At 38.4% G+C, this 22868-nt stretch overlaps 1 protein-coding gene across 4 annotated transcripts in view; it reads left to right on the top strand.

Moving 5' to 3' along the window:
* The first annotated feature begins 8138 nt into the window (after positions 1 to 8138).
* LOC132690996 (uncharacterized) overlaps positions 8139 to 22868 on the top strand; it is a 69089-nt gene continuing 54359 nt past the window's right edge. For 3 of the 4 annotated variants that reach the window (XM_060652180.3, XM_060652179.3, XM_060652178.3), the window contains exons 1-2: positions 9147 to 9260; positions 21971 to 22041. In XM_060652180.3, coding sequence (XP_060508163.2) covers positions 22033 to 22041 — 9 coding nt within the window. In that variant the 5' untranslated portion in view covers positions 9147 to 9260; positions 21971 to 22032. Of the gene's footprint in view, positions 9042 to 9146; positions 9261 to 21970; positions 22042 to 22868 lie in introns of those variants that run through there. The other variant, XM_081791406.1, reaches the window with a different exon arrangement.

Here is a 22868-nt window from a genome sequence, read left to right as displayed (position 1 = left end):
GTTTTCTATACCATTTATTACCATCTGATTTCATATATATATATATGAGTTTATATATTTGATTACTGTCTCTTTCCACCCTCTACTATCTGACAACACTACATAGAAATCCCCTTGAAGATGGGGACTTCTGGTTTTTTTACTGATGTATCTTGAGTGCCTATTGTACAATTAGCACTTGATATCTATTTGTTGATGCATCTTGAGTGCCTATATAATTAGCACTTGATATCTATTTGTTGAATAAAAGTGCCTATTGTATAATAGCACTCCATATCTATTTGTTGATATCTATTTGCTGAATATTCTACTTTATAGAATATAAAACAGGCAGTTTCGTTTATCTTCTTGTAGGACTATAAATTGGGCTAACATTTTTGAACAGCAAGTCACCTCTTTCTATAAAAATTATGAATACAGGGGCGCCTGGGGTGGCTCAGTCGGTTGAGCATCCGACTTTGGCTCGGGTCATGATCTCGCAGTCTGTGGGTTCGAGCCCCGTGTCACGCTCTGTGCTAACAGCTCAGAGCCTGGAGCCTGTTTCCAATCCTGTGTCTCCCTCTCTCTCTGCCCCTCCCCCAGTCCCACTTTGTCTCACTCTGTCTCTCAAAAATAAATAAATATTAAAAAATTAAAAAAAATTATGAATACATTTAACCTCTGGCTCAGCACTTCCAATTTTGGGATTTACCATAAATAAACGAGCACATACATGCAAATCTATCTATACAAGTGTGTAGTAAAGAGTGTAGTAAAGCATCAGCATGCTTGGGATGCTCAAACCTTACATGTTTCAAAAAAAAAAAAAAAAAAAAAAGGACTGGTCTGTGACTAGCTCTTGGGAGACAGCCTCTGAGCCCTTGGAATATCCTGCCTAATAAGGGTGTCTTTGAATCTCAGAAACCTAAAGCTACATCAGATATTTTATGTTAACAATGTGATTTATGGTGAATACCTGCTTTTTGCATGCCTGGAGTTTTGAGCTATGTTGCATCAGTTTGACCTCTGGGAGGGAGGTGGGGGGAGGCTAGAGACTGAAGAGCTAAGGTCATTCATTGTGAGTGCTCATACCTATGTGACCAACCCCCAATAAAAACTCTGGACACCAAGGCTCAAATACGTTATTCTAGTTGGCAACACGTTATCCTAGTTGGCAACAACATGTGCTGTCTATTACACACCATTTCTGGGAGAATTAACTGTTCTCTGTGCAGTTCCACTGGGAGAGAACAACCAGAAGCTTATGCCTATTCTCTCCAGACTCTACCCTATGCTCATTTTTCCTTTGCTGGTTTTAATTTGTATCCTTTCACTGTAATAAATCATAACCACGAATATAACAGCTTTTCTGGGTCTTGTAATGCCTTCACTGAATCATCAAACTTTAGGGTAATCTTGGGAACCCTCAAAACAACCAGGATATCTATTACAAATATGTTACCATAAGCTTGGAAATAATCTAATGGTGCTGGGAAAACTGGATATTCACATGCAAAATAATGAAGTTAGACACTTACTTTACACCACATAAAAAAATTAACTGAAAAGGGATATAAGACCTAAACAAAAGAACTAAAACTATAAAATTATTAAAAGAAAATATGAGGGAAAATCTTCATGACACTGAATTTGGCAATGATTTCCTCAACATGACACTAAAAGCATAGGCAACAAAACAAACAAATTGGACTTCCTCAAAATTAAAAACTTTTGTGCAAAAAAGGATACTATAAACAGGGTGAAAAGGTAATCTACAGAATGGGAGAAAATATTTGTGAATCATGTATCTGATCAAAATGTATAAAGAACTATAATTCAATACAATAAAACAAACAACTCAATTAAAAAATGAGTACACAAAAAGATGCTTAACATTATTAGTCATCAAAGAAATGCAAACCGAAACTACAATGAGACACCCTTCACACCCATTAGGATGGCTGTTATCTAAAGAAAAAAACCCAGAATATAACAAGAGTCGGTGAGGATATGGAGAAATTGGAATCCTTGCACACTGCCAGAAGGAATATAAAATGATGCAGCCATTGAGGAGAACAGTATGGCAGTTCCTCAAAAAATTAAACACTTAGTTATCATACGATCCAGTATTTCCACTTCTAGGTATACACACAAAAGAACTGAAAGCAGGGTTTCAAAAACTTATCTGTACATCCATGTTCACTGAAGCATTATTCCCAATAACCAAAAGATGAAAACAACTCAAATGTCCTTCAACAGATAAGTGGATAAACAAAATGTGATATGAACGTACAATGAAATATTATTCAGCCTTCAAAATGAATGAAATTCTGATACAGACTACAAGAATGAACCATTAAAATATTATATGCCAAGTTAAATAATCCAGACACAAAAAAATATTGTATGGTTTCATTTACATGAGCAGAACCTATAGTCAAATTCATAGAGACAGAAAGTAGCAGAGTGGTTACAAGGGGATGAAGGGAAGGTAGATGGCTGATTATTGTTTAATGGGTACAGAGTTTAAGTTTAGGGTGATGAAAGATTTCTGGGGATGGATAGTGGTGATGCTAATACAATAATGTGAATGTACTAATGCCACTGAACTGTACATTTAAAAATGGTTGATGGGAATGCAAGCTGGCGCAGCCATTCTGGAAAACAGCATGGAGGTTCCTCAAAAAACTAAAAATAGAACTACCTTACGACCCAGCAACTGCACTACTAGGCATTTATCCACGGGATACAGGTGTGCTGTTTCGAAGGGACACATGCACCCCAATGTTTATAGCAGCCATATCAACAATAGCCAAAGTATGGAAAGAGCCCAAATGTCCATCGATGGATGAATGGATAAAGAAGATGTGGTATATACATATATATAATGGAGTATTACTCGGCAATCAAAAAGAATGAAATCTTGCCATTTGCAACTATGTGCATGGAACTGGAGGGTATTATGCTAAGTGAAATAAGTCAGTCAGAGAAAGACAAAAATCACATGACTTCACTTTGAGACAAAACAGATGAACATAAGGGAAGGGAAACAAAAATAATATAAAAACAGGGAGGGGGACAAAACAGAAGAGACTCAAAAATAGAGAACAAAGTGAGGGTTACTGGAGGGGTTGGGGGGAGGGGAGATGGGCTGAATGGGTAAGGAGCATTAAGGAATCTACTCCTGAAATCATTGTTTCACTATATGCTAACTAATTTGGATGTAAATTAAAAAAAATAAAAAATTAAATTTAAAAAAATTTAAAAAAATAAAAATGGTTGAAATGGTAAATTTCATGTATAATTTGCCACAATTAAAAAAAAAAAAAGATAGTCCTAGAATGGAAACAAATTTGATGCTCATGAGCCAGTAAATATTGCCAAAGCTATTATATGGATATGGTTGCTGAAAAACAAAAGAAAACAAAACAAAACAAAGTACACATAAGAGGAGATGGTCAATGACAGAATCCTAACTTTAAAAAGGCAAGTGGAAAGGGGTACCTAGGTGGCTCAGTCAGTTAAGCGTCAGACTTTGGCTCAGGTCACCATCTCCCAGTTTGTGAGTTTGAGCTCCACAGGGGGCTCAGTGCTGACAGCTCAGAGCCTGGAACCTGCTTCAGATTCTGTGTCTCCTCTCTCTGCCCTCTGCTGCTCAAGGTCTGTCTCTTTCTCTCTCAAACGTTAAAAAAATTTTTTTTCATATAAAAAAATAAAAAAGACAAGTGGAAAAACAATTCATGGATGTTTTTGTTGCTGTTATTTGTTTTAGTGATCAGAGGATTAGAATTAGAAAAATGAAAGAGTGGTCTCAAGGAAGCCAAGGAAATTGTCAAGAATGTAGTTGTGATGTTTTTGGAAAGAATGTGAAGAAGTCAACTCTTCTTTCTCATGTAAAGGTGACAATAAATGAAAGCTTATGTATAGAGTATGTCCCAGGGCACCTGGGTGGCTCAGTTGGTTGAATGTCTGTCTCTTGATTTTGGCTCGGGTCATGATCTCATGGTTCATGGAATTGAGCCCTGCATCAGGCTCTGCGCGGACAGTGTGGTGCCTGCTTGGGATTCTCTCCCTTTTTCTCTCTGCCCCTCCCCTGCTCATGAGCACGCTCTCTCTCAAAATAAATAAACATTTTTTTAAGTAAATAAAAAATAAAGAGCATGTCCCAGTGAAAAATTACTCCTTTCTTTGTTGCTACCCACCCTCTTGCCACCAATGGCTGCCACAGAAATCACTTTTTACTAGTTTCTTTTGCAAATTTCAGTTCTTCATGCAAACACAAATATTTATTCATATGCACTCCTCCCCTTTGTTATACAAAAAGCAGAATATTATAAGGTTCTGCATCTTCTTTTTGTTTTTATTTAATATATTTCGGAGGCTTTTTGTATCAGGCCATAGACAGTGTTCTCAGTTTTCTCTCCAATTACATAGTGTTGCACTATGTTCAATGGCTTATTTATGGCTAATTATCAATATTTTGCATTGTGAAGACTGTTATATGTATAATATTGGATATACATCATCATAACTGTAGGATAAAATCCCAGAGGGGATTGCTCAGTGAAAGTTAAATGCAATTGGAATTTTGAAAGATGTTGCCAAATTGTCTTTCAAAAAGTTTATAACAGGGGCGCCTGGGTGGCTCGGTTGGTTAAGCGTCTGACTTCGGCTCAGGTCATGATCTCACAGTCCGTGAGTTCGAGCCCCACGTCGGGCTCTGTGCTGACTGCTCAGAGCCTGGAGCCTGTTTCAGATTCTGTGTCTCCCTCTCTCTCTGCCCCTCCCCTGTTCACGCTCTGTCTCTCTCTGTCTCAAAAATAAATGTTAAAAAAAAAATTAAAAAAAAAAAAAAGAGAGAAAAAAGTTTATAACAATCTGCAGTCCCTCTAACAATAAAGGTTTTCATCTTTGGGGAATTTTTGCCATTCTAGTCCGTAAGAATAAATATCTCCATATACGTCTAATGGAATTTATCTGATTGTGAATGAGGTTGGGCGTATTTTCACATATTTGAGAACATGGGACTATGTTCTATGTTTTGTTTGTTAATCTCTTTCTCCATGCTTATTGGGTTGTTAGTCTTTCTTTAAATCTTTTTTTTTTTTTTTTTTTTTTTGGTGCTCCTTATACATTAGGGAGCTTAGTCATTTGTTTGTAACACAAAATGCAAATATGTTTCCAGTTTGTCACTTTAACTTTTTTTTCATGTAGTAGGGATAATTAATCTTCTATGTTTTCATTTTTAGTTTTTGAAGTTTAGAAAGGCTTTCCCTCCTCCATGGTATAAAGTAATTCACTCAAATTTTCAGTCTTTGTAATTTAAGTTTTTTGTTTCAATTTTAAATTTTGACCCATTTGGAATTAATTCTGGATTCAGTACATGGCATAATCCATCCTCTTCTTTCTAGAAAGTCTATCAAATTGTCCCTATTACCTTTATTGAAAAGTCCATCTTTTTCCAACTGATTTGAGATGCCCCATTCACCATACACTAGAATCCTTCATTTAGTTCTATTTTTGGATTCTCTATTTTGTTCCACTGGTCTGTCCATTCAGATGACAATCCCGTATTATTTAAATTTTGAAGTTTTAGCATATGTTTTTTTTTAACATTTATTTTATTTTTGAGACAGAGACAGACAGAGCATGAACGGGGGAGGGTCAGAGAGAGGGAGACACAGAATCTGAAACAGGCTCCAGGCTCTGAGCTGTCAGCACAGAGCCCAACGTGGGGCTCGAACTCACGGACCGCGAGATCATGACCTGAGCCGAAGTCGGCCGCTTAAACGACTGAGCCACCCAGGCGCCCCTTAGCATATGTTTTAAGACTAGCCCCATATGCCCCACACTGCTTTTTTTCTTCCAATTAGACTGTCTGTTCTTGCCTTTGTTTTTACATTTGAACTTTTTTTTTTAATGTCATTTTTGAGAGAGAGAGAGAGAGAGAGAGAGAGAGAGAGAGAGAGTACAAGTGGTACGGGGCAGAGAGAGAGAGAGAGGAGACACAGAATCCGAAGCAGGCTCCAGGCTCTGAGCTATCTGTCCGCATAGAGCCTGATGTGGGGCTCAAACCCACGAACGTTGAAATCATGACCTGAGCTGAAGTCAGACGCTTAACCAATGAGCCACCCAGGCACCCTGACCTTTATTTTTTGAATACTTATTTAAGTAATCTCTACACCCAACATGGGGCTCAAACTAATGACCCTGAGATCAAGAGTTACATGCTCTTCCAAATGAGCCAGTCAGGTGCCCCTCCATTTGAACTTTAAAATAACCCCTACCTATCTAGAGAAAGATATTATTTTCAATGGGATCATGTTACATTCATAAATTAATTTAAATGACATTTTTATAATAAAGGATTTCTATTCAAGAATATGGTATAATTTTTCATTTAAGTCTTTTTTTGTGTATCCTCATAGGGTTTTAAACTTTTTCTTAAATAGGATTTATTTTTTGCTAAGATGATCCTGAAGAATTTTATCCTATTCTAAGTTTTTGTTTGTATATATAAAACTTACAGGAATTTTAGACCCAACTACCTTACATTCTCCTTTTTATTTAAAATTATGTTGGGTGCCTGGCCGGTTTAGTCAGTGGACTATACAACTCTTGATCTCTGGGTTGTGAGTTTGTGCCCATGTTGGGTGTAGATTACTTAAAAATAAAATGTTTAGGGGCGCCTGGGTGGCTCAGTCGGTTGAGCGACCGACTTCGGCTCAGGTCACAATCTCATGTTCTGTGAGTTCGAGCCCCGCGTCGGGCTCTGGGCTGATGGCTCAGATCCTGGAGCCTGCTTCTGGTTCTGTGTCTCCCTCTCTCTCTGCCCCTCCCCCGTTCATGCTCTCTCTCTGTCTCAAAATAAATAAATGTTAAAAAAAAATTTAAAAAAAATAATAAAATAAAATAAAATAAAATGTTTACAGGCGCCTGGGTGTCTCAGTTGGTTAAGCACCTGACTCTTGATTTCACCTCAGGTCATGCTCTCATGGTTAGTAAGATCCAGTCCGGCAGGGGGCTCTGCGCTGACAGCACTTAGCCTGTTTGGGATTCTCTCTCTCCCTTCCCCACTGTTTCTCTCAAAACTATAAACAAACAAACAAACAAATATTTAAAAGGCAAAACAAAAAATAATGTTAAAAGTAACTGTAGTAACATACCTGGATAAAGCATCTTTGCAATTAGGAATAATCTATTTTTACACCTAATAAAATCCACCTGTCTGAGGGTAAGCGGAGGGAATTACTAAATTAGTTTGTCTGAGTAGGCTCCTTAAGGACCTATAAACTTATATTCCTTGATCTCTCTAAGCCAAGTTTTTCTCTTCATAAAATGGGAATGACACTAATTTACTTCTCTGCTATTGCAATGGTCCACACTACCTTCATGCTTTATTTCTTAGCCCAGGATTTCACAAATCAGCTCCTTTAGACCTACATCCCATCACAAGGACATTAAAAGAACACAGAAGACTGAACTGCTATGTCTCCAAGGTCTGTACTTTAATTGGAGCAAGCAGTTCATTTAAAAAACAAAAACAAAAACAACAGGGACGGCTGGGTGGCTGAGTCTCTTAAGGGTCCACTTCAGCTCGGGTCATAAACTCCCCGTCCATGGGTTTGGCCCCAAGCAGTCTTCTGTGCTGACAGCTCAGAGCCTGGAGCTTGCTTCGGATTCTAGGTGTATGTCTCTCTTTCTGCCCCTCCCCCAAATGAATAAACGTTAAAAAAAATTTTTTAAATAAATAAACAAAAAAAGTCCTTTTCAAATACTTTCTCTTTTAAGAGAACAATGCTAATTTTATTTCAATTCCATAACAATGCTACTGGTTTTACCCAAAAGTCAGGCTTTAACTCACTTACCAGCTCAATTATGTAAACTTTCTCCCACCAAAATACTTAAAAAAACAGGGGTGCCTGAGTGGTTCAGTCGGTTGAGCGTCCGAATTCGGCTCAGGTCATGAGTTCGAGCCCCGCGTGGGGCCCCGTGCGTGGGGCCCCGTGCTGACCGTTCGGAGCCTGGAGCCTGTTTCAGATTCTGTCTCCCTCTCTCTCTCTGCCCCTCCCCCACTCATGCTCTGTCTCTCTCTCTCTGTCAAAAATAAATAAACATTAAAAAATATTTTAAAGAAAAAACACATTCTAGGTAAATCTATCCTAGTTACTGTTTTATTATTGTGGCTCAGAGATTATCTCCAAGATACAATCCCAGTCATACAATGATATTTATTTAAATTACCAATTACACACCCAGACACAAAATCCTGAGTACTGTTTCTCTCTCTCCCCACGACCCCCCGACACCTTAAATCACACACACCTGGAATCCCATTACTTGCTTCCCGCAAAGGCTGACTCACCACCCCATCACTCTCCTCAGGCCCTGACTTTCACACACAAATCAATAGCACAGAATAATACCAGCCCCCTTTGCAACATCGCAAACCCCTCCCTTTTGGCGTTTCCAAACCCGTTTCACGTTTAGCAATTCCTCCCCTTGGACCTCCCCAATCCCGTTGCAGGTTTCCAGTCTCCTCCCTTTCGGTCACCCTAGCTTTAAGTCTCAGAAGCTCAGATCCCACAACTCGTTTGCACAGAGGATCCCCACGCCAAACTCCCGCCTGAACAAAGGCCGAAAAAGCGACCAAAGAAGTCTGCGCACTCCTTGGGCGCAATGACCCTCCCAAGAAGTCTCTGGAGTGTAGCCAGGCGCGAGCAGTGAAGAATCAAGACGAATTTCAAAGGGTCCATCCAACGCTCTCCCTGCTCCGAACTACATTTCCCAGAAGGCTCAATGGTGCGAATTATCTTACCTAAACCAAACTAGCCCTCCTCTTCCTGAGTCCGTACAACTCCTGAGGATAGGAGGGTGGGCCAGAGAAGGAACCCCATTTCAAACACGTCAGAGTAGCTTTTGGAAGCCACTGCCTAAGGCCGTGCCAGCCTTTGTGAGGCCTCCGGTGCGCGGTTCCATGAGGGGGCGCAATCCTTTAGGCAGGGCCTCAGCTAACCCCTGACAGAAATTCTGGCGACCGGGAGCCATCTTGCCTGCCACAGGTAAGTTTCTGACTACATTTCCCAGAGGACTCCTCGGCATCGTTGTGATTCTCGTGTGAATTCAGCCTCCAAGTCACGCGCTGGCGGTACCCTCAGGTCTGCACCCACAACTGTTGCAGCGCTGTGGAGGGTACCGCTGTTTTGGAAGCTTGGAAGGCCCGGGGTGAGGCTCCCTAGGAGAGGGCGGGGCCGGAGGCTCGGCTCTGTACGGCGGAGGAGGTAAGATTGAAGTTGTGTGATTGTGTCTGGCTGGTAGTATGTAGTGAATGACCGTGTGGTTGTAACTAGCTGTTCCTGTGGTGTGTGCTTCCAGTGATTACCCGTGTGCAGCACGGTCTGGGAGCTCGTGACTGTTCTGGTGTGATTGGATGTGACTCGGTGGTGTTTGTGTGTGTGAGAGAGAAAGGGAGAGAGTGAGTGATTGGGACCACGTGCGGCATTGTGTGTGAAGGTGTGGGGAGCTTGTGACTCGGTAGATGTAATAATAGTGTTTGTTCCCGTTAGGGCGTGTGATTGTGCGACTCTGTGACTGTGTGCTGCAGAGTACAGTTGGGGGTACTTGTGAATTCTATGTGGTTTTATCTGTGGATAGTGTGATTGTGACTGTGCGACCATCTGCGGGCGTGTGGTGCCTGTGTCAGTGCGGTTGTGACTGAATGTCCTCTTGGTAAATGTGTGGTTGTGCTTATGTGACCGTTGAGGCCCAGGGTGTTGGCCCTGTTGCTTTGGTTATGGGTTACCGCTAGCTGTCTGTCCCCGTGGTGGTCGTGTGATTATGTTTTGGGTGACTGGATAAATATATGAGGTTTTTTCACTTAGGTTGTATACCTACATATTATACTATGGTTTTCCCTCGTTTTAAAACTTTTGCAAATGCTATCATGTGGTCTTTTGTCTTTTATTTTGCTTATTTGTACAACTATGTTTTAGACAATTGTCATATTAAATATAGTAGTGGTTCATTTGTTTTCTTTGCATTACATCCTTTGAAGTATACCCTTGTTATTCATCCCTCCAATTAATGATGGGTGTTTGAATTGTTTCTAGTTTCCGACTTTATACGTAGCGCTGCCACAGCATTCTTTTACAGCGGATACATGTGCATGAGTTTCTCTACCTGACAGTGGAATTGCTGGCTCATATGATATCCTACACTTTACTCAGTAGTACCAAAATAATTACCTAAGTGGGTGTGCACATTTATGCTTGCACAGCAATATTTGAAACTTCTCATTGCTCCATGTTTCTACCAAAACATGATTCTCACAGTTTTAAAAAAACATCTTTAGGAGATAGAGCATAAAGTGCACAAATCCTAAGTGTACAGCTGTAACATAATTTCCTAAAGCAACATAAAGAACATGGCCAGCACCCCAGAAGGTTCCCTCATGCCCCTTCCCAGTTATTTCTCCCACAATCACTGTTCAGAAGTCTATCGCCATTAATTTTACCCATTCTTGAACTTCACATATGAATGGAATTGTATAGAATGTGCTCTTTTATGCCTGGCTTCTTCCACATTATGTCTGAGATTCGTCCAAGTTGTCCACTGTAGTTGTACTTAGTTGTCATTACATGGGGATGTATTGCAATGTATTAATTGCTTACACGGTTGATGGACATTTGATAGTTTACATTTTTTGGCTGTTACAGATTGTATTGCTGCTATGAACATTCTCTGTTTTTGGTGAACATGTAAATGCTTTTCTCTTGGCTAAATATTTAGGAGTGGAATTGCTAGATAATATGGTGGGCATTTGTTTAATAGATTCTACCAATTTCTCATGTGGTTGTACCAATCCATCCAGCAACGTATGAGAGTTGCTCCACATTGGCTCTGTTGAGATTGCCAGTCTTTTAATTATTCTGGTGGTTATGTAGTGGAATTTCATCGCAGTTTGTTTTTTTTTTTTAAGGTTATTTATTTTGAGAGCGAGAAAGCACAAGTAGGGGAGGGGCAGAGAGAGAGGAGAAAGTGAGAATTCCAAGCAGGCTCTTTGCTGAGGGCACAGAGCCCCCACGCGGGGCTCAAACTCACAAGCTGTGAGATCATGACCTGAGCCGAAGTTGGTTGCTTAACCACCCAGGCACTCCTCATCGCAGTTTTAATTTGTTTCCCTGATGGGTAATGATGTTCAGCATCTTTTCACAGGTTTATTGGCTATTTGGATATTCTGGTGTGTGTGTGTGTGTGTGTGTGTGTGTGTGTGTGTTTTCCAAAGGTTTTTTTTTTTTAATTTTTTTAATTTATTTTTTGTTTTTAAATCTTTGTTTATTTTTGAGACAGAGCATGAGCTGGAAAGAGGCAGAAAGATGAGACAGAATATCCAAAGCAGGCTCTGCACTGACAGCAGTAAGCCAGATTTGGGGCTCTAACTCAGGAACCACAACATCATGACCTGAGCTGAAGTTGGATGCTTTACTGACTGAGCCACCCAGGTGCCCCTTGTATATCCTGTTTTGTTTTTGTTTTTTTTTTTAATTTACATCCAAATTAGTTAGCATACAGTGAAACAATGATTTCAGGAGTAGATTCCTTAATGCCCCTTACCCATTTAGCCCATCCCTCCTCCAGTAACCCTCTGGTTGTTCTCCATATTTATGAGTCTCTTCTGTTTTGTCCCCCTCCCTGTTTTTATATTTTGTTTCCCTTCCCTTATGTTCATCTGTTTTGTCTCTTAAAGTCCTCATATGAGTGAAGTCATGTGAGTTTTGTCTTTCTGTGACTAATTTCACTTACCATAATACCCTCCAGTTCCATCCATTTAGTTGCAAATGGCAAGATTTCATTCTTTTTGATTGCTGAGTAATACTCCATTGTATATATATACCACATCTTCTTTATCCATTCATCCATCGATGGACATTTGGGCTCTTTCCATACTTTGGCTATTGTTGATAGTGCTGCTATAAACATTGGGGTGCATGTGTCCCTTCGAAACAGCACACCTGTATCCCATGGATAAATACCTACTAGTGCAATTACTGGGTCTTAGGGTATTTCTATGTTTAACTTTTTGAGGAACTTCCATACTGTTTTCCAGAGTGGCTGCACCAGCTTGCATTCCCACCGGCAGTGCAAAAGAGATAGTTCCTCTTTCTCCACATGCTCACCAACATCTGTTTTTGCCTGAGTTGTTAATGTTAGCCATTCTGACAGGTGTAAGATGGTATCTCATTGTGGTTCTGATTTGTATTTGCCTGATGATGAGTGATGTGGAGCATTTTTTCATGTGTCAGTTGGCCATCTGGATATCTTCTTTGGAGAAGTATCTATTCATGTCTTTTGCCCATTTCTTCACTGGATTATTTGTGTTTTGGGTGTTGAGTTTGATAAGTTCGTTATAGATTTTGGATACTAACCCTTTATCTGATATGTCATTTGCAAATATCTTCTCCCATTCTTTTGGTTACCTTTTAGTTTTGCTGATTGTTTCCTTCGCTGTGCAGAAGCTTTTTATTTTGATGAGGTCCCAGTAGTTCTTTTTGCTTTTGTTTCCCTTGCCTCTGGAGACGTGTTGAGTAAGAAGTTGCTGCGGGCAAGATCAAAGAGGTTTTGCCTGCTTTCTCCTTGAGGAATTTGATGGCTTCCTGTCTTACATTTAGGTCTTTCATCCATTTTGAGTTTATTTTTGTGTATGGTGTAAGAAAGTGGTCCAGGTTCATTCTTCTGCATGTCGCTATCCAGTTTTCCCAGCACCACTTGCTGAAGAGACAGTCTTTATTCCATTGGATATTCTTTCCTGCTTTGTCAAAGATTAGTTGGCCATATGTTTGTAGGTCCATTTCTGGGTTCTCTATTCAGTTCCATTGATCTGAGTGTCTGTTCTTGTGCCAGTACCATACTGTCTTGATGATTACAGCTTTGTAGTATAGCTTGAAGTCCGGGATTGTGATGCCTCCTGCTTTGGCTTTCTTTTTCAAGATTGCTTTGGCTGTTTGGGGTCTTTTCGCATTCCATACAAACTTTAGGATTGTTTGTTCTAGCTCTGTGAAGAATGCTGGTGTTATTTTGATAGGGATTGCATTGAATATGTAGATTGCTGTGGGTAGTATTGACATTTTAACAATGTTTGTTCTTCCTATCCAGGAGCATGGAATCTTTTTCCATTTTTTTATGTCTTCTTCAATTTCTGTCATAAGCTTTCTATAGTTTTCAGTGTATAGATTTTTCACCTCTTTGGTTAGATTTATTCCTAGGTATTTTATGGTTTTTGGTGCAACTGTAAATGGGATCAATTCCTTGATTTCTGTTTCGTTTGCTTCATTGTTGGTGTATAGGAATGCAACTGATTTCTGTATATTGATTTTTATATCCTGCAACTTTGCTCACTTCATGAATCAGTTCTAGCAGTTTTTGGTGGAATCTTTAGGGTTTTCCATATACAGTGTCATGTCATCTGCAAAGAGTGAAAGTTTGACCTCCTCCTGGCCGATTTGGATGCCTTTTATTTCTTTGTATTGTCCGATTGCAGAGGCTAAGACTTCCAATACTGTGTTGAATAACAGTGGCGAGAGTGGACATCCCTGTCTTGTTACTGACCTTAGGAGGAAAGCTCTCAGTTTTTCCCCAATGAGGGTGGTATCAGTGTTGGGTCTTTCATATATGGCTTTTATGACCTCGAAGTATAATCCTTCTATCCCTACTTTCTTGAGGGTTTTTATCAAGAAAGAATGCTGTATTTTGTCAAATGCTTTCTCTGCACCTATTGAGAGGATCATATGGTTCTTGTCCTTTCTTTTAGTGATGTGATGAATCACGTTAATTGTTTTGCGGATATTGAACCAGCCCTGCATCCCAGGTATAAATCCCACTTGGTCACGGTGAATAATTTTTTTAATGTATTGTTGGATCCGGTTCACTAATGTCTTGTTGAGGATTTTTGCGTCCATGTTCATCAGGGAAATTGGTCTGTAGTTCTCCTTTTTGGTGGGATCTCTGTCTAGTTTGGGAATCAAGGTAATGCTGACTTCATAGAATGAGTTTGGAAGTTTTCCATCCATTTCTGTTTTTTGGAACAGCTTCAAGAGAATAGGTGTTAACTCTTCCATAAATGTTTGGTAGAATTCCCCTGGAAAGCCATCTGGCCCTGGACTCTTGTTTCTTGGGAGGTTTTTTATTACTAATTTGATTTCTTTACTGGTTATGGGTCTGTTCAAATTTTCTATTTCTTCCTGTTTCAGGTTTGTTTTTTTTTTTCAGAGTTTATAGCATTTGGGTTTTATTTATTATTTTTTAATATGAAATTTATTGTGAAATTGGTTTGCATGCAACACCCAGTGCTCATCCTAACAGGTGCCCTCCTCAATGCCCATCACCCACTTTCCCCTCCCTCCCACCCCCCATCAACCCTCAGTTTATTCTCAGTTTTTAAGAGTCTCTTACGGTTTGCCTCTCTCTCTTCCTGTTTCAGTTTTGGTAGTATATGTGTTTCTAGGAATTTGTCCATTTCTTCCAGGTTGCCCATTTTATTGGCATATAATTGCTCATAATATTCTCTTATTATTGTTTTTATTTCTGCTATGTTGGTTGTGATCGCTCCTCTTTCGTTCTTGATTTCATTTTTTGGGGTCCTTTCCTTTTTCTTTTTGATCAAACTGGCTAGTGGTTTATCAATTTTGTTAATTCTTTCAAAGAATCAGCTTCTGGTTTCATTGATCTGTTCTGCTTTTTTGGTTTTGATAGCATTAATTTCTGCTCTAATCTTTATTATTTCTTGTCTTCTGCTGGTTTTGGGTTTTATTTCCTGTTCTTTTTCCAGCTCTTTAAGGCATAAGGTTCGGTTGTGTATCTGGGATCTTTCTACCCTCTTTAGGAAGGCCTAGATTGCTATATACTTTCCTCTTATGACTGCCTTTGCTGCGTCCCAGAAGTTATCCTGTTTTTTAAAGTGTCTGTTCAGGTCTTTTCACTCACTGCCCTTAAAAATTTTTTGTCTTCATTTAAAGACAACTTTTTATTTTCATATTGTAAATGTAGTTTAAAGAATTCCTATATATTCTTTTTTAAAATTTATTATTTTTTAATTTTTTTAATGCGTATTTATTTTTGAGAGAGAGAGCGAGCACGCGTGAGTCTGGGAGGGACAGAGGGTGAGGAAGATTCAGAATCTGAAGCAGGCTCCAGGCTGTCAGTTGTCAGCACAGAGCCAGATGCAGGGCTTGAACCCACAAATCATGAGATCATGACCTGAGCCAAAGTCCTATGCTTAACTGACTGAGCCACCCAGGCATCCCCTTAAGTGTATTATTTATTTTGAGAGAGAGTGTGCAAGTGGGGGAGGGGCAGAGAGCGATGGAAAGAAAGAAAGAATCCCAAGCAGGCTTCACACAGTCAGCATGGAGCCCAGTGTGGGGCTTAAACCCACGAACTGCAAGATCATGACCTGAGCTGAAGTTGGACACTTAACTGCCTGAGCCACCCAGGCTCCCCGAATTCCTATGTATTCTTCACTCAGGTGCCCATGGTGCAATGATGAAAATCAGGAAATTTACACAGAAATAAGATTTTTGACTAATTTACAAACCTTACTTAAATTTTGCTAATTGTCCTATCAGTGCCCTTTTCTGTTCCAGGACCCAATATAAAATACTTCATTGATTTAGTTGTCTTGTCTCTTCCCATCAGACATAGTTCTTTAGTTCTTTTCATCTTTCATGACCTTGATACTTCTGAAGGGTCCTGGCCAGTTTTCTTGTAGAATGTCTTTCAATTTGGATTTGTCTGCTTTTTCCTCATGGTTAAATTTAGACTATGCATTTTTGGCTAAAAGATCACAGAAATAGTGTTTATGTTCTTCTCAATGTGTCATAAAATGATACCAGTATATCTCATTACTGGTAATGTTAACTATGATCACTTGGTTGAGATGGTATCTGCCAGGTTTCTTCCTTGTAAAACTATTTTTCTCTTTTTAGTTAATAAGTATCTTGTAGGGAGATGCTTTAGAGACTATGCAAAACTACTGTTCTCATGGGGGTGCCTGGCTGGCTCAGTCATAAGACCATGTGACTCTGGATCTCAGGGTCATGTGTTTGAGCCCCATGTTAGGGGTAGAGATTACTTAAATAAATAAACTTTAAAAAATACTGTTCTCATCATACTTTCACCCATTGATAATTCTTGTCTGTAACAACTATTACTGTGGTGTGTGCCTAGTGGTGGTTTTCTCTTTCCATCATTCCTTCTATATTTATTAAATTCTATAAAAAGCTGTCCATTATTCCTCATGTGTTTATTCAATTACTTGTTTATTAACTAATGGATACTTATTTTGTTCTATGAGTTTTAATCCATTGTTATTGTTATATAATTTGTTGCTCAAATTGTCCCAGATTTGGCCATTAGGAACTCCAAATTAGCTCCTGTGTCCTTTTAACATGGCATCATTTTTGAGTACTTTCTTATGCCTATGTATATGTCTTCTCCCATTTTCCTAGCAGGTTTTTAGCCCTTTGTTTTTTATGATTAGTGCTTTTTTCATATCTTGAAAAGAAATCTTTATATTTCCAAGTTCCTGCAGATACTCTGTTTTCTTATAGATTTAGCATTCATATTTAAGTCTGTTGTCCATCTTGAATTAGTTTTTGTGTATGGTATTTATTGAAAACACCATCTTTGCACATCTGAAATGCTAGAGGCTTTTATCATAAATCAGGTGGTATATACTGTCATCCTCTTTCTGGACTGTAATTCTATTTTATTTTATTTTATTTTATTTTTTATCAATGCCACTGTCTTGAAATCTATAGTATTAGTTCTCCAACCTTGTTTCTTTTCTTTAAGATTGTCTTGGCTGTTGTAAGTCCCTTGGATGTCAGAATCAACTTGTTAATTCTCACCAAAAATGAAAAATCCTTGCTGGGGTTTTGTTTGTGAATCTATATGTTAATTTGGGGAGAATTGACATCCTATCAATATTGAATCTTCCAATTAATAAATATAGTATATGTCTACATTTGTTAAGGTCTTTAATTTCTCTCAATGATTTGTTGTAGTTTTCAATGCATATTATATTTGTGCCTGGGTATTTGACATTGTCAGTGGTATTTAATTTTTTTTTTCCAGTTGTTTATTGCTAGAAGTACAATTTTTTTTTTTTTTTTTTGTATATTGTCCTTGTATCTAGCATCTACAGAACACCTACTGTAGATGCTATTTATCAAGTTGGAAGTTCTCATTCGCTAAGATTTTTACATTAATGGGGGCTGAATTTAGCAATTGCATTTTCTGTGTCTTTCGAGAGGATATTTTTTTACTATTATTATCAATGTGGTAAATTATCTTAAGTTTCATACCTTGAACCAACCTTTCATTCCTGAAATAAATCTTACTTGCCCATAAAGTATTAAACTTTTTTAACAATTTCACTGGGTTAGATCTGCTAATGAACTTCTGCATGTATGTTCATGAGAAATATTGGCCCATAATTTTCATTTTATGTCTTTGTTTTGATATCAGTCTTATATTAGCCTCATAAAATGAATTAAGAAGAATTCCCTGTGTTTTTCTATTCACTATGTGTAAGATTAAAGGTTTTCCTTAAATTTGGAAGAATTCACTGGTGAAGGTATCTGGGCCTGAACTTTTCTTGATAGGAAGATTTTAAACTGTGGAATCAATTTACCTCTTCAGATGTTTCAGGTTTTTTGTCTGTTTTGTCCATTTTGGCATGTTTTTAAAAGAATTTGTTTCATCTAAGCTTTCAAATTTAAGAGCATGAAGTTATTAGTGTTATTATGTTTTTAATGTCTGTGGCATCTATAATGATGTTCACGTTTTCATTCTTGATTTTGTTCATTTGTGTTATCCCTCTCATTTTCATCAGTGGTATTGGTAACATTTTTTCTTCTGGGTACTTTCAAAACTTTTTTCTCAGGTTGTGGTTTTGCTTTTTGTTTTCTGTGTTTTCCTTTTTATTTATTATTCTTCAGGTTTGCTGAGCTTGAAACTCTTGTTGAGGCTTTTAATCAGTTAATCAGTTCAGACAATTATTACTCTCCAATCTCTTTTATTCCTCAGACACTCCACTTACATATACGGTAAATCTTTGGACTATGTCCCTTTTGTCTTATACTCACTTCTGTTCTTTCTGTTTTTTTCTACTTCATGTGGATTTTTTTGTTTGTTTTTGACTTGTCTTTCAGTTCATTAATTCTTTTTTCTTTTTAATTTTTTTAATGTTTATTTGTTTTGGAGAGCGGGGGAGGGGGCAAAGAGAGAGGGATACAGAATCTGAAGCAGGCTCCCTGCAGTCAGCACAAAGCCCAATGTGGGACTTCAACCCACTAACCATGAGATCATGACCTGAGCTGAAGTTGGACACTTAACTGACTTAGCCACCCAGGTGCCTCTGAGTTCAGTAATTCTCTTAATTTCCTTCCTTCCTTCCTTCCTTCCTTCCTTCCTTCTTTCTTTCTTTCTTTCTTTCTTTCTTTCTTTCTTTCTTTCTTCTTAGTTTATTTATTTGGTAATCTCTATATCCAATGTGGGGCTCAAAGTCACGGCCCTGAGATCAAGAATCATGTGTTCTTGTGCCTAAGCCAGCCAGGTGCCCTAATTTCTGAATTTCCTCATTTACTGATGTAGGTTGTCTATTTGGTTCTTTTTTACAGATTTCAGTTCTGTTTAATTTCTTTATCTTACCCATTTCCTTATATTTTGGTTGTTTTTAACATTTTAAAACTATTTTAAAGCTATTTTAAATTGTTTGCCAACTTTAATATCTGAATTGTCCATGGTTCTGTTTTCTGGCTTTATCTCTGAGCATATCTAGCATTTTTTTTTAAATTTTTTTTAAATGTTTATTTATTTTTGAGACAGAGAGAGACAGAGCATGAATGGGGGAGGGTCAGAGAGAGAGAGACACACAGAATCTGAAGCAGGCTCCAGGCTCTGAGCTGTCAGCACAGGGCCCAACGCGGGGCTCGAACTCACGGACCGTGAGATCATGACCTGAGCCGAAGTCGGACACTTAACTGACCGAGTCACCCAGGCGCCCCTATCTAGCATTTTTTAATTGGATGATAGATATTGTGTCGAAAACAACCATGGAGGCCAAGGGCAACCACTACCTACATCTAGCCTTCTCATTATATCAGAAAAATTAAAGTGCTTTTCAGGTCTCTTTTACTAACAAATACAATTCTTAGTATACGAGAAATTTTCAGGATAATGTTGGAAATAATTTAAAACATATTTTTATTAAAAGACTGCTTATTTAGAAGAGTGCAAAATTCTCAAAAATTTTATTTAGTAGATTTCAGAGGGCTGTCTTGTCTGTAGTGGTATCTTTTGGCGGTGCTCCATACCCAACATGTGGTCATTTTGTAAACATACTACAGTCTTGGCCACAGAGATTATTGGTTTTAAAAGGAAGGGTCAGGGGTGCCTAGGTGGCACAGTTGGTTGAGTGTCCAACTCTTGGTTTCAGCTCAGGTCATGATCTCACGGTTGGTGAGTTCGAGCCCCACACCGGGATCTGCGCTGATAGCGTGGAGCCTGCTTGGGATTCTGTCTCTCCTCTCTGTCTCTCCTGCACTTGTGCGCACGTTCTCTCTCTCTCTCTCTCTCTCTCAAAAATAAATAAATAAACTTAAAAAAAATAAAAGAAGAAGGAAAGGGCAGATTCCCCAGATGCAAGAATTCAGCTGGAGATGATATACTCTAGGAGCAAAGATGAAGAGGGTTGGGAATGTAACAGACATAATATGGAGCTATTGAAATAAGAATGTTTCCTGACCACGTCACCTGGGTGGCTCAGTCAGTTGAAGGTCCAACTCTTGATTGTGGCTCAGGTCATAATACCAGGGTTATGGAATTGAGCCCAGTGTTGGACTCCACTCATGCTGAGTGTGGACCCCACTTAAGATTCTTTCTCCCTCTGCCCCTCTCCTCTGCTTGTGTGTGTACTCTGTCTCTCAAATTAAAAAAAAGGTGGGGGGGTTCCTTGCTCATTTGACTTGGAAGGTGCAGCACTTGAGATTGTCCCTTTAACCAGGGAAAGACCAGTAGGAGAGACCAGAAAAGGGGACTTTAAAGTGAGAAGTATGGGAGAAGGAGTTGTTTCCAAGTCTTTCTGGATTACTGTTGATTCTTTAGTATATAGCACAGTGCCTGGCACATAATAGATTATGTTGGTCGATTTGAAAAACAAACTAAGAGCTTAATAAATAGTAATAATAATAAAAATATTAAAGGAGTGCTTTCAGGTTTTAAAGAAGAGACATTTGTGGATTACCTTGGTTTTCATTTCCTGAAATATATATATATATACCTTTAGTGGAATGCAGTAAGTGCTAGGGGTAGATGTATCCATTAAGTAATTGACAACAAGGTTCTTTGTCCTGGGTGGTCACTTTTACATATAGTTATTGATAAATTGTTTAATCATCAAGGAGTTTTGTACATAGGTATGTTCACTGCCCTTTATAATGCTCAGTTTATTATATTCCTATATCTAATAAACAAAAAGAACATATTTTATGAAACATTTCAACATCGATCTCAAATTAAGTTACTCCTCTTAAACAATTTAGACATCTATTAGTATTTTAGTATAATGTTCTTTGGGTCATTTTAAACATCTTAAGCACATATCGTGTATACAATTATTACAAATTTTATTACTACACTTACAGTTAAAAGCTATTCTAAAGCATCAGTGATGGATTTAGTCCATTTCTACATTATTTCTATACTTTTTAATTTCTTCCCATTGTTACGCGAATTAATCATCTTCCTAAAGTTTTTGTAATATTGCTGTGTTCGCTTTCCTGGGTTTCAGTTTTCTTAAGATTCATTAATCCCAAAAATCGTCTCAAACTGTGCAAGATTAGAGGATCTGGTTCATCAACGTTAATTCTTGGTCAGGACACAGAACTTGATTGTACAAAACAAGATCATTAAAAACTGTTTAGACAAATGTATATCCAAACTAAAATGTATATGATCAACTTTTAGGAGTTATTTGGAATTTGTATAAAGGTAAAATGATATATATGCAAGGATTTTTTTTAAGTTTATTTTGAGAGAGAGAGTGAGTGTGTGTGCACAAGCAGGGGAGGGGCAGAGAGAGAGGGAGGGAGAGAGAGAATCCCAAGCAGGCTCCGCACTATCAGTGCAGAGCCAGACTTGGAGCTGGAACTCAGGAGCCATCAAATCATGACCTGAGCCAAAATCAAGAGTCAGACATTAAACTGACTGAGCCACCTAGGCACCTCTATACAAGGATATTTATTACAGCATTGTTTGTAATAGTAGAAGACAAGAAACAGTCCCAAATGGTCATGGGCCGCAGATTGGTTAAATAAAAGTGTATCCATTTAATGAAATACAATGTAGCTAAGGAAATTTCAGCTCTGTGGGTACAAGTTACATTCCAGTTCAAGATACATTATGTAAAAGGGCGCCTGGGTGGCTCAGTCGGTTAAGCGGTTAAGCATTTAGCATCTGCAGGTCATGATCTCGTGGTCCGTGAGTTCGTGCCTCGCGTCGGGCTCTGTGCTGACAGCTCAGAGCCTGGATGGAGACTGCTTCAGATTCTGTGTCTCCTTCTCTTTCTGACCCTCCCCCGTTCATGCTCTGTCTCAAAAATAAATGTTAAAAAAAATTTTTTTTTAAGATACATTAAGTAAAAATAGAAATGTGTATAACAGTGTATATAATATGCAATCAGTTGTGTAAAAAAATTATATCTTTGTGTGTAGATGTGTATATATGTATACTATATTCTCCAAGCCCATATTAGATTGCTGAAATCTACTTCAAAGCCTGAGGTCTCTGGAGTAGGGAATAATGAAAGATTTGCCCATTTTTCTCACTGATACCCCTTTTTTATTTGTATTTGTGTGGGATGAACAGAGGGGAATGATCATCTGGGAGCTATGCAGCAAGTGGGATCTTATGTAGCTTCTTTTGCCTTCCCCAGTTCTGCCCTTTTCCAAAAGGATCCCAGAGGAAGACTGATCTTTTTCTGCAAATACCAAAGCCATGGCTCAGGTGAGATGCTGTTTCCTTTTGCTCAAAGAGAGTTATTTTTACCCCTAGTACATGTAAACATTTGCCTTCTTCATCATGATATTTTTGATGTTTAAAAAAAAAAAAACTTTTTCAGACAGTTTAGTTAAAAGCTGTGCTAAAGTTCTCTTAACCTTGCTCTAAAGAGAAAGATCTTCAATAAGTCAATTCAAAAATTTCTCTCTTGGTGGAGATATTTATAGAAAAAAGAATTGGTTCTATAACCATTGTTGGAAAAAAGAAACAAGGTCTGGTTAAAGATTTTTATACTCTCAGATTACGGGTAACGGTTAAGGGCCAGCCAAGTTGTTGGTTAACAAGTTTCTGTGAAGAGGTCTTAATCAGATTATAAATCCTTCAGAAAATTCTTATGGATTCCATCAAGAATCCTTGTTGGTTCTCACAAAGAGATTGTTAATCACATAATGTAAAAATGGTCTGATTGAGGCCAGGCTCCAAAAAAAAAAACTTTTACATGGTCCATTCTGGAACCTGACCCTCATTTCTTCATAAAAACCCAGTGTCCTTCCCAGTTAGTTCCCTCTTCTTTTAAGCAACGTTTACAAATTCATTTAGTAAGTCCTTCAGATCTTCTGTCTTAGACTTCTGCCAAAAAGAATAGAAATGTGTTCCCCATTTGTTAATGAATCTAATATGCTTGGACAGTGATTTGATGAGATGGAGATGAATAATTAGGGGCACCTCATAGGGAAAAGGCCTGATCATCACAGACCTAGGGTTTCCAAGAAGAAAATATGTGGAATGGTTTTGTTTGATATCATTCTTAGTACATGGAAGATCTCCTGGTG

The sequence above is a fragment of the Panthera onca genome, chromosome E2 (assembly GCF_046562875.1).
Source record: "Panthera onca isolate mPanOnc1 chromosome E2, mPanOnc1 haplotype 2, whole genome shotgun sequence".
In the NCBI taxonomy this organism is placed as follows: Eukaryota; Metazoa; Chordata; class Mammalia; order Carnivora; family Felidae; genus Panthera; species Panthera onca.
Note: the sequence above shows the minus strand (reverse complement) of the source record. Positions and strands in the feature narration are given on the sequence as shown.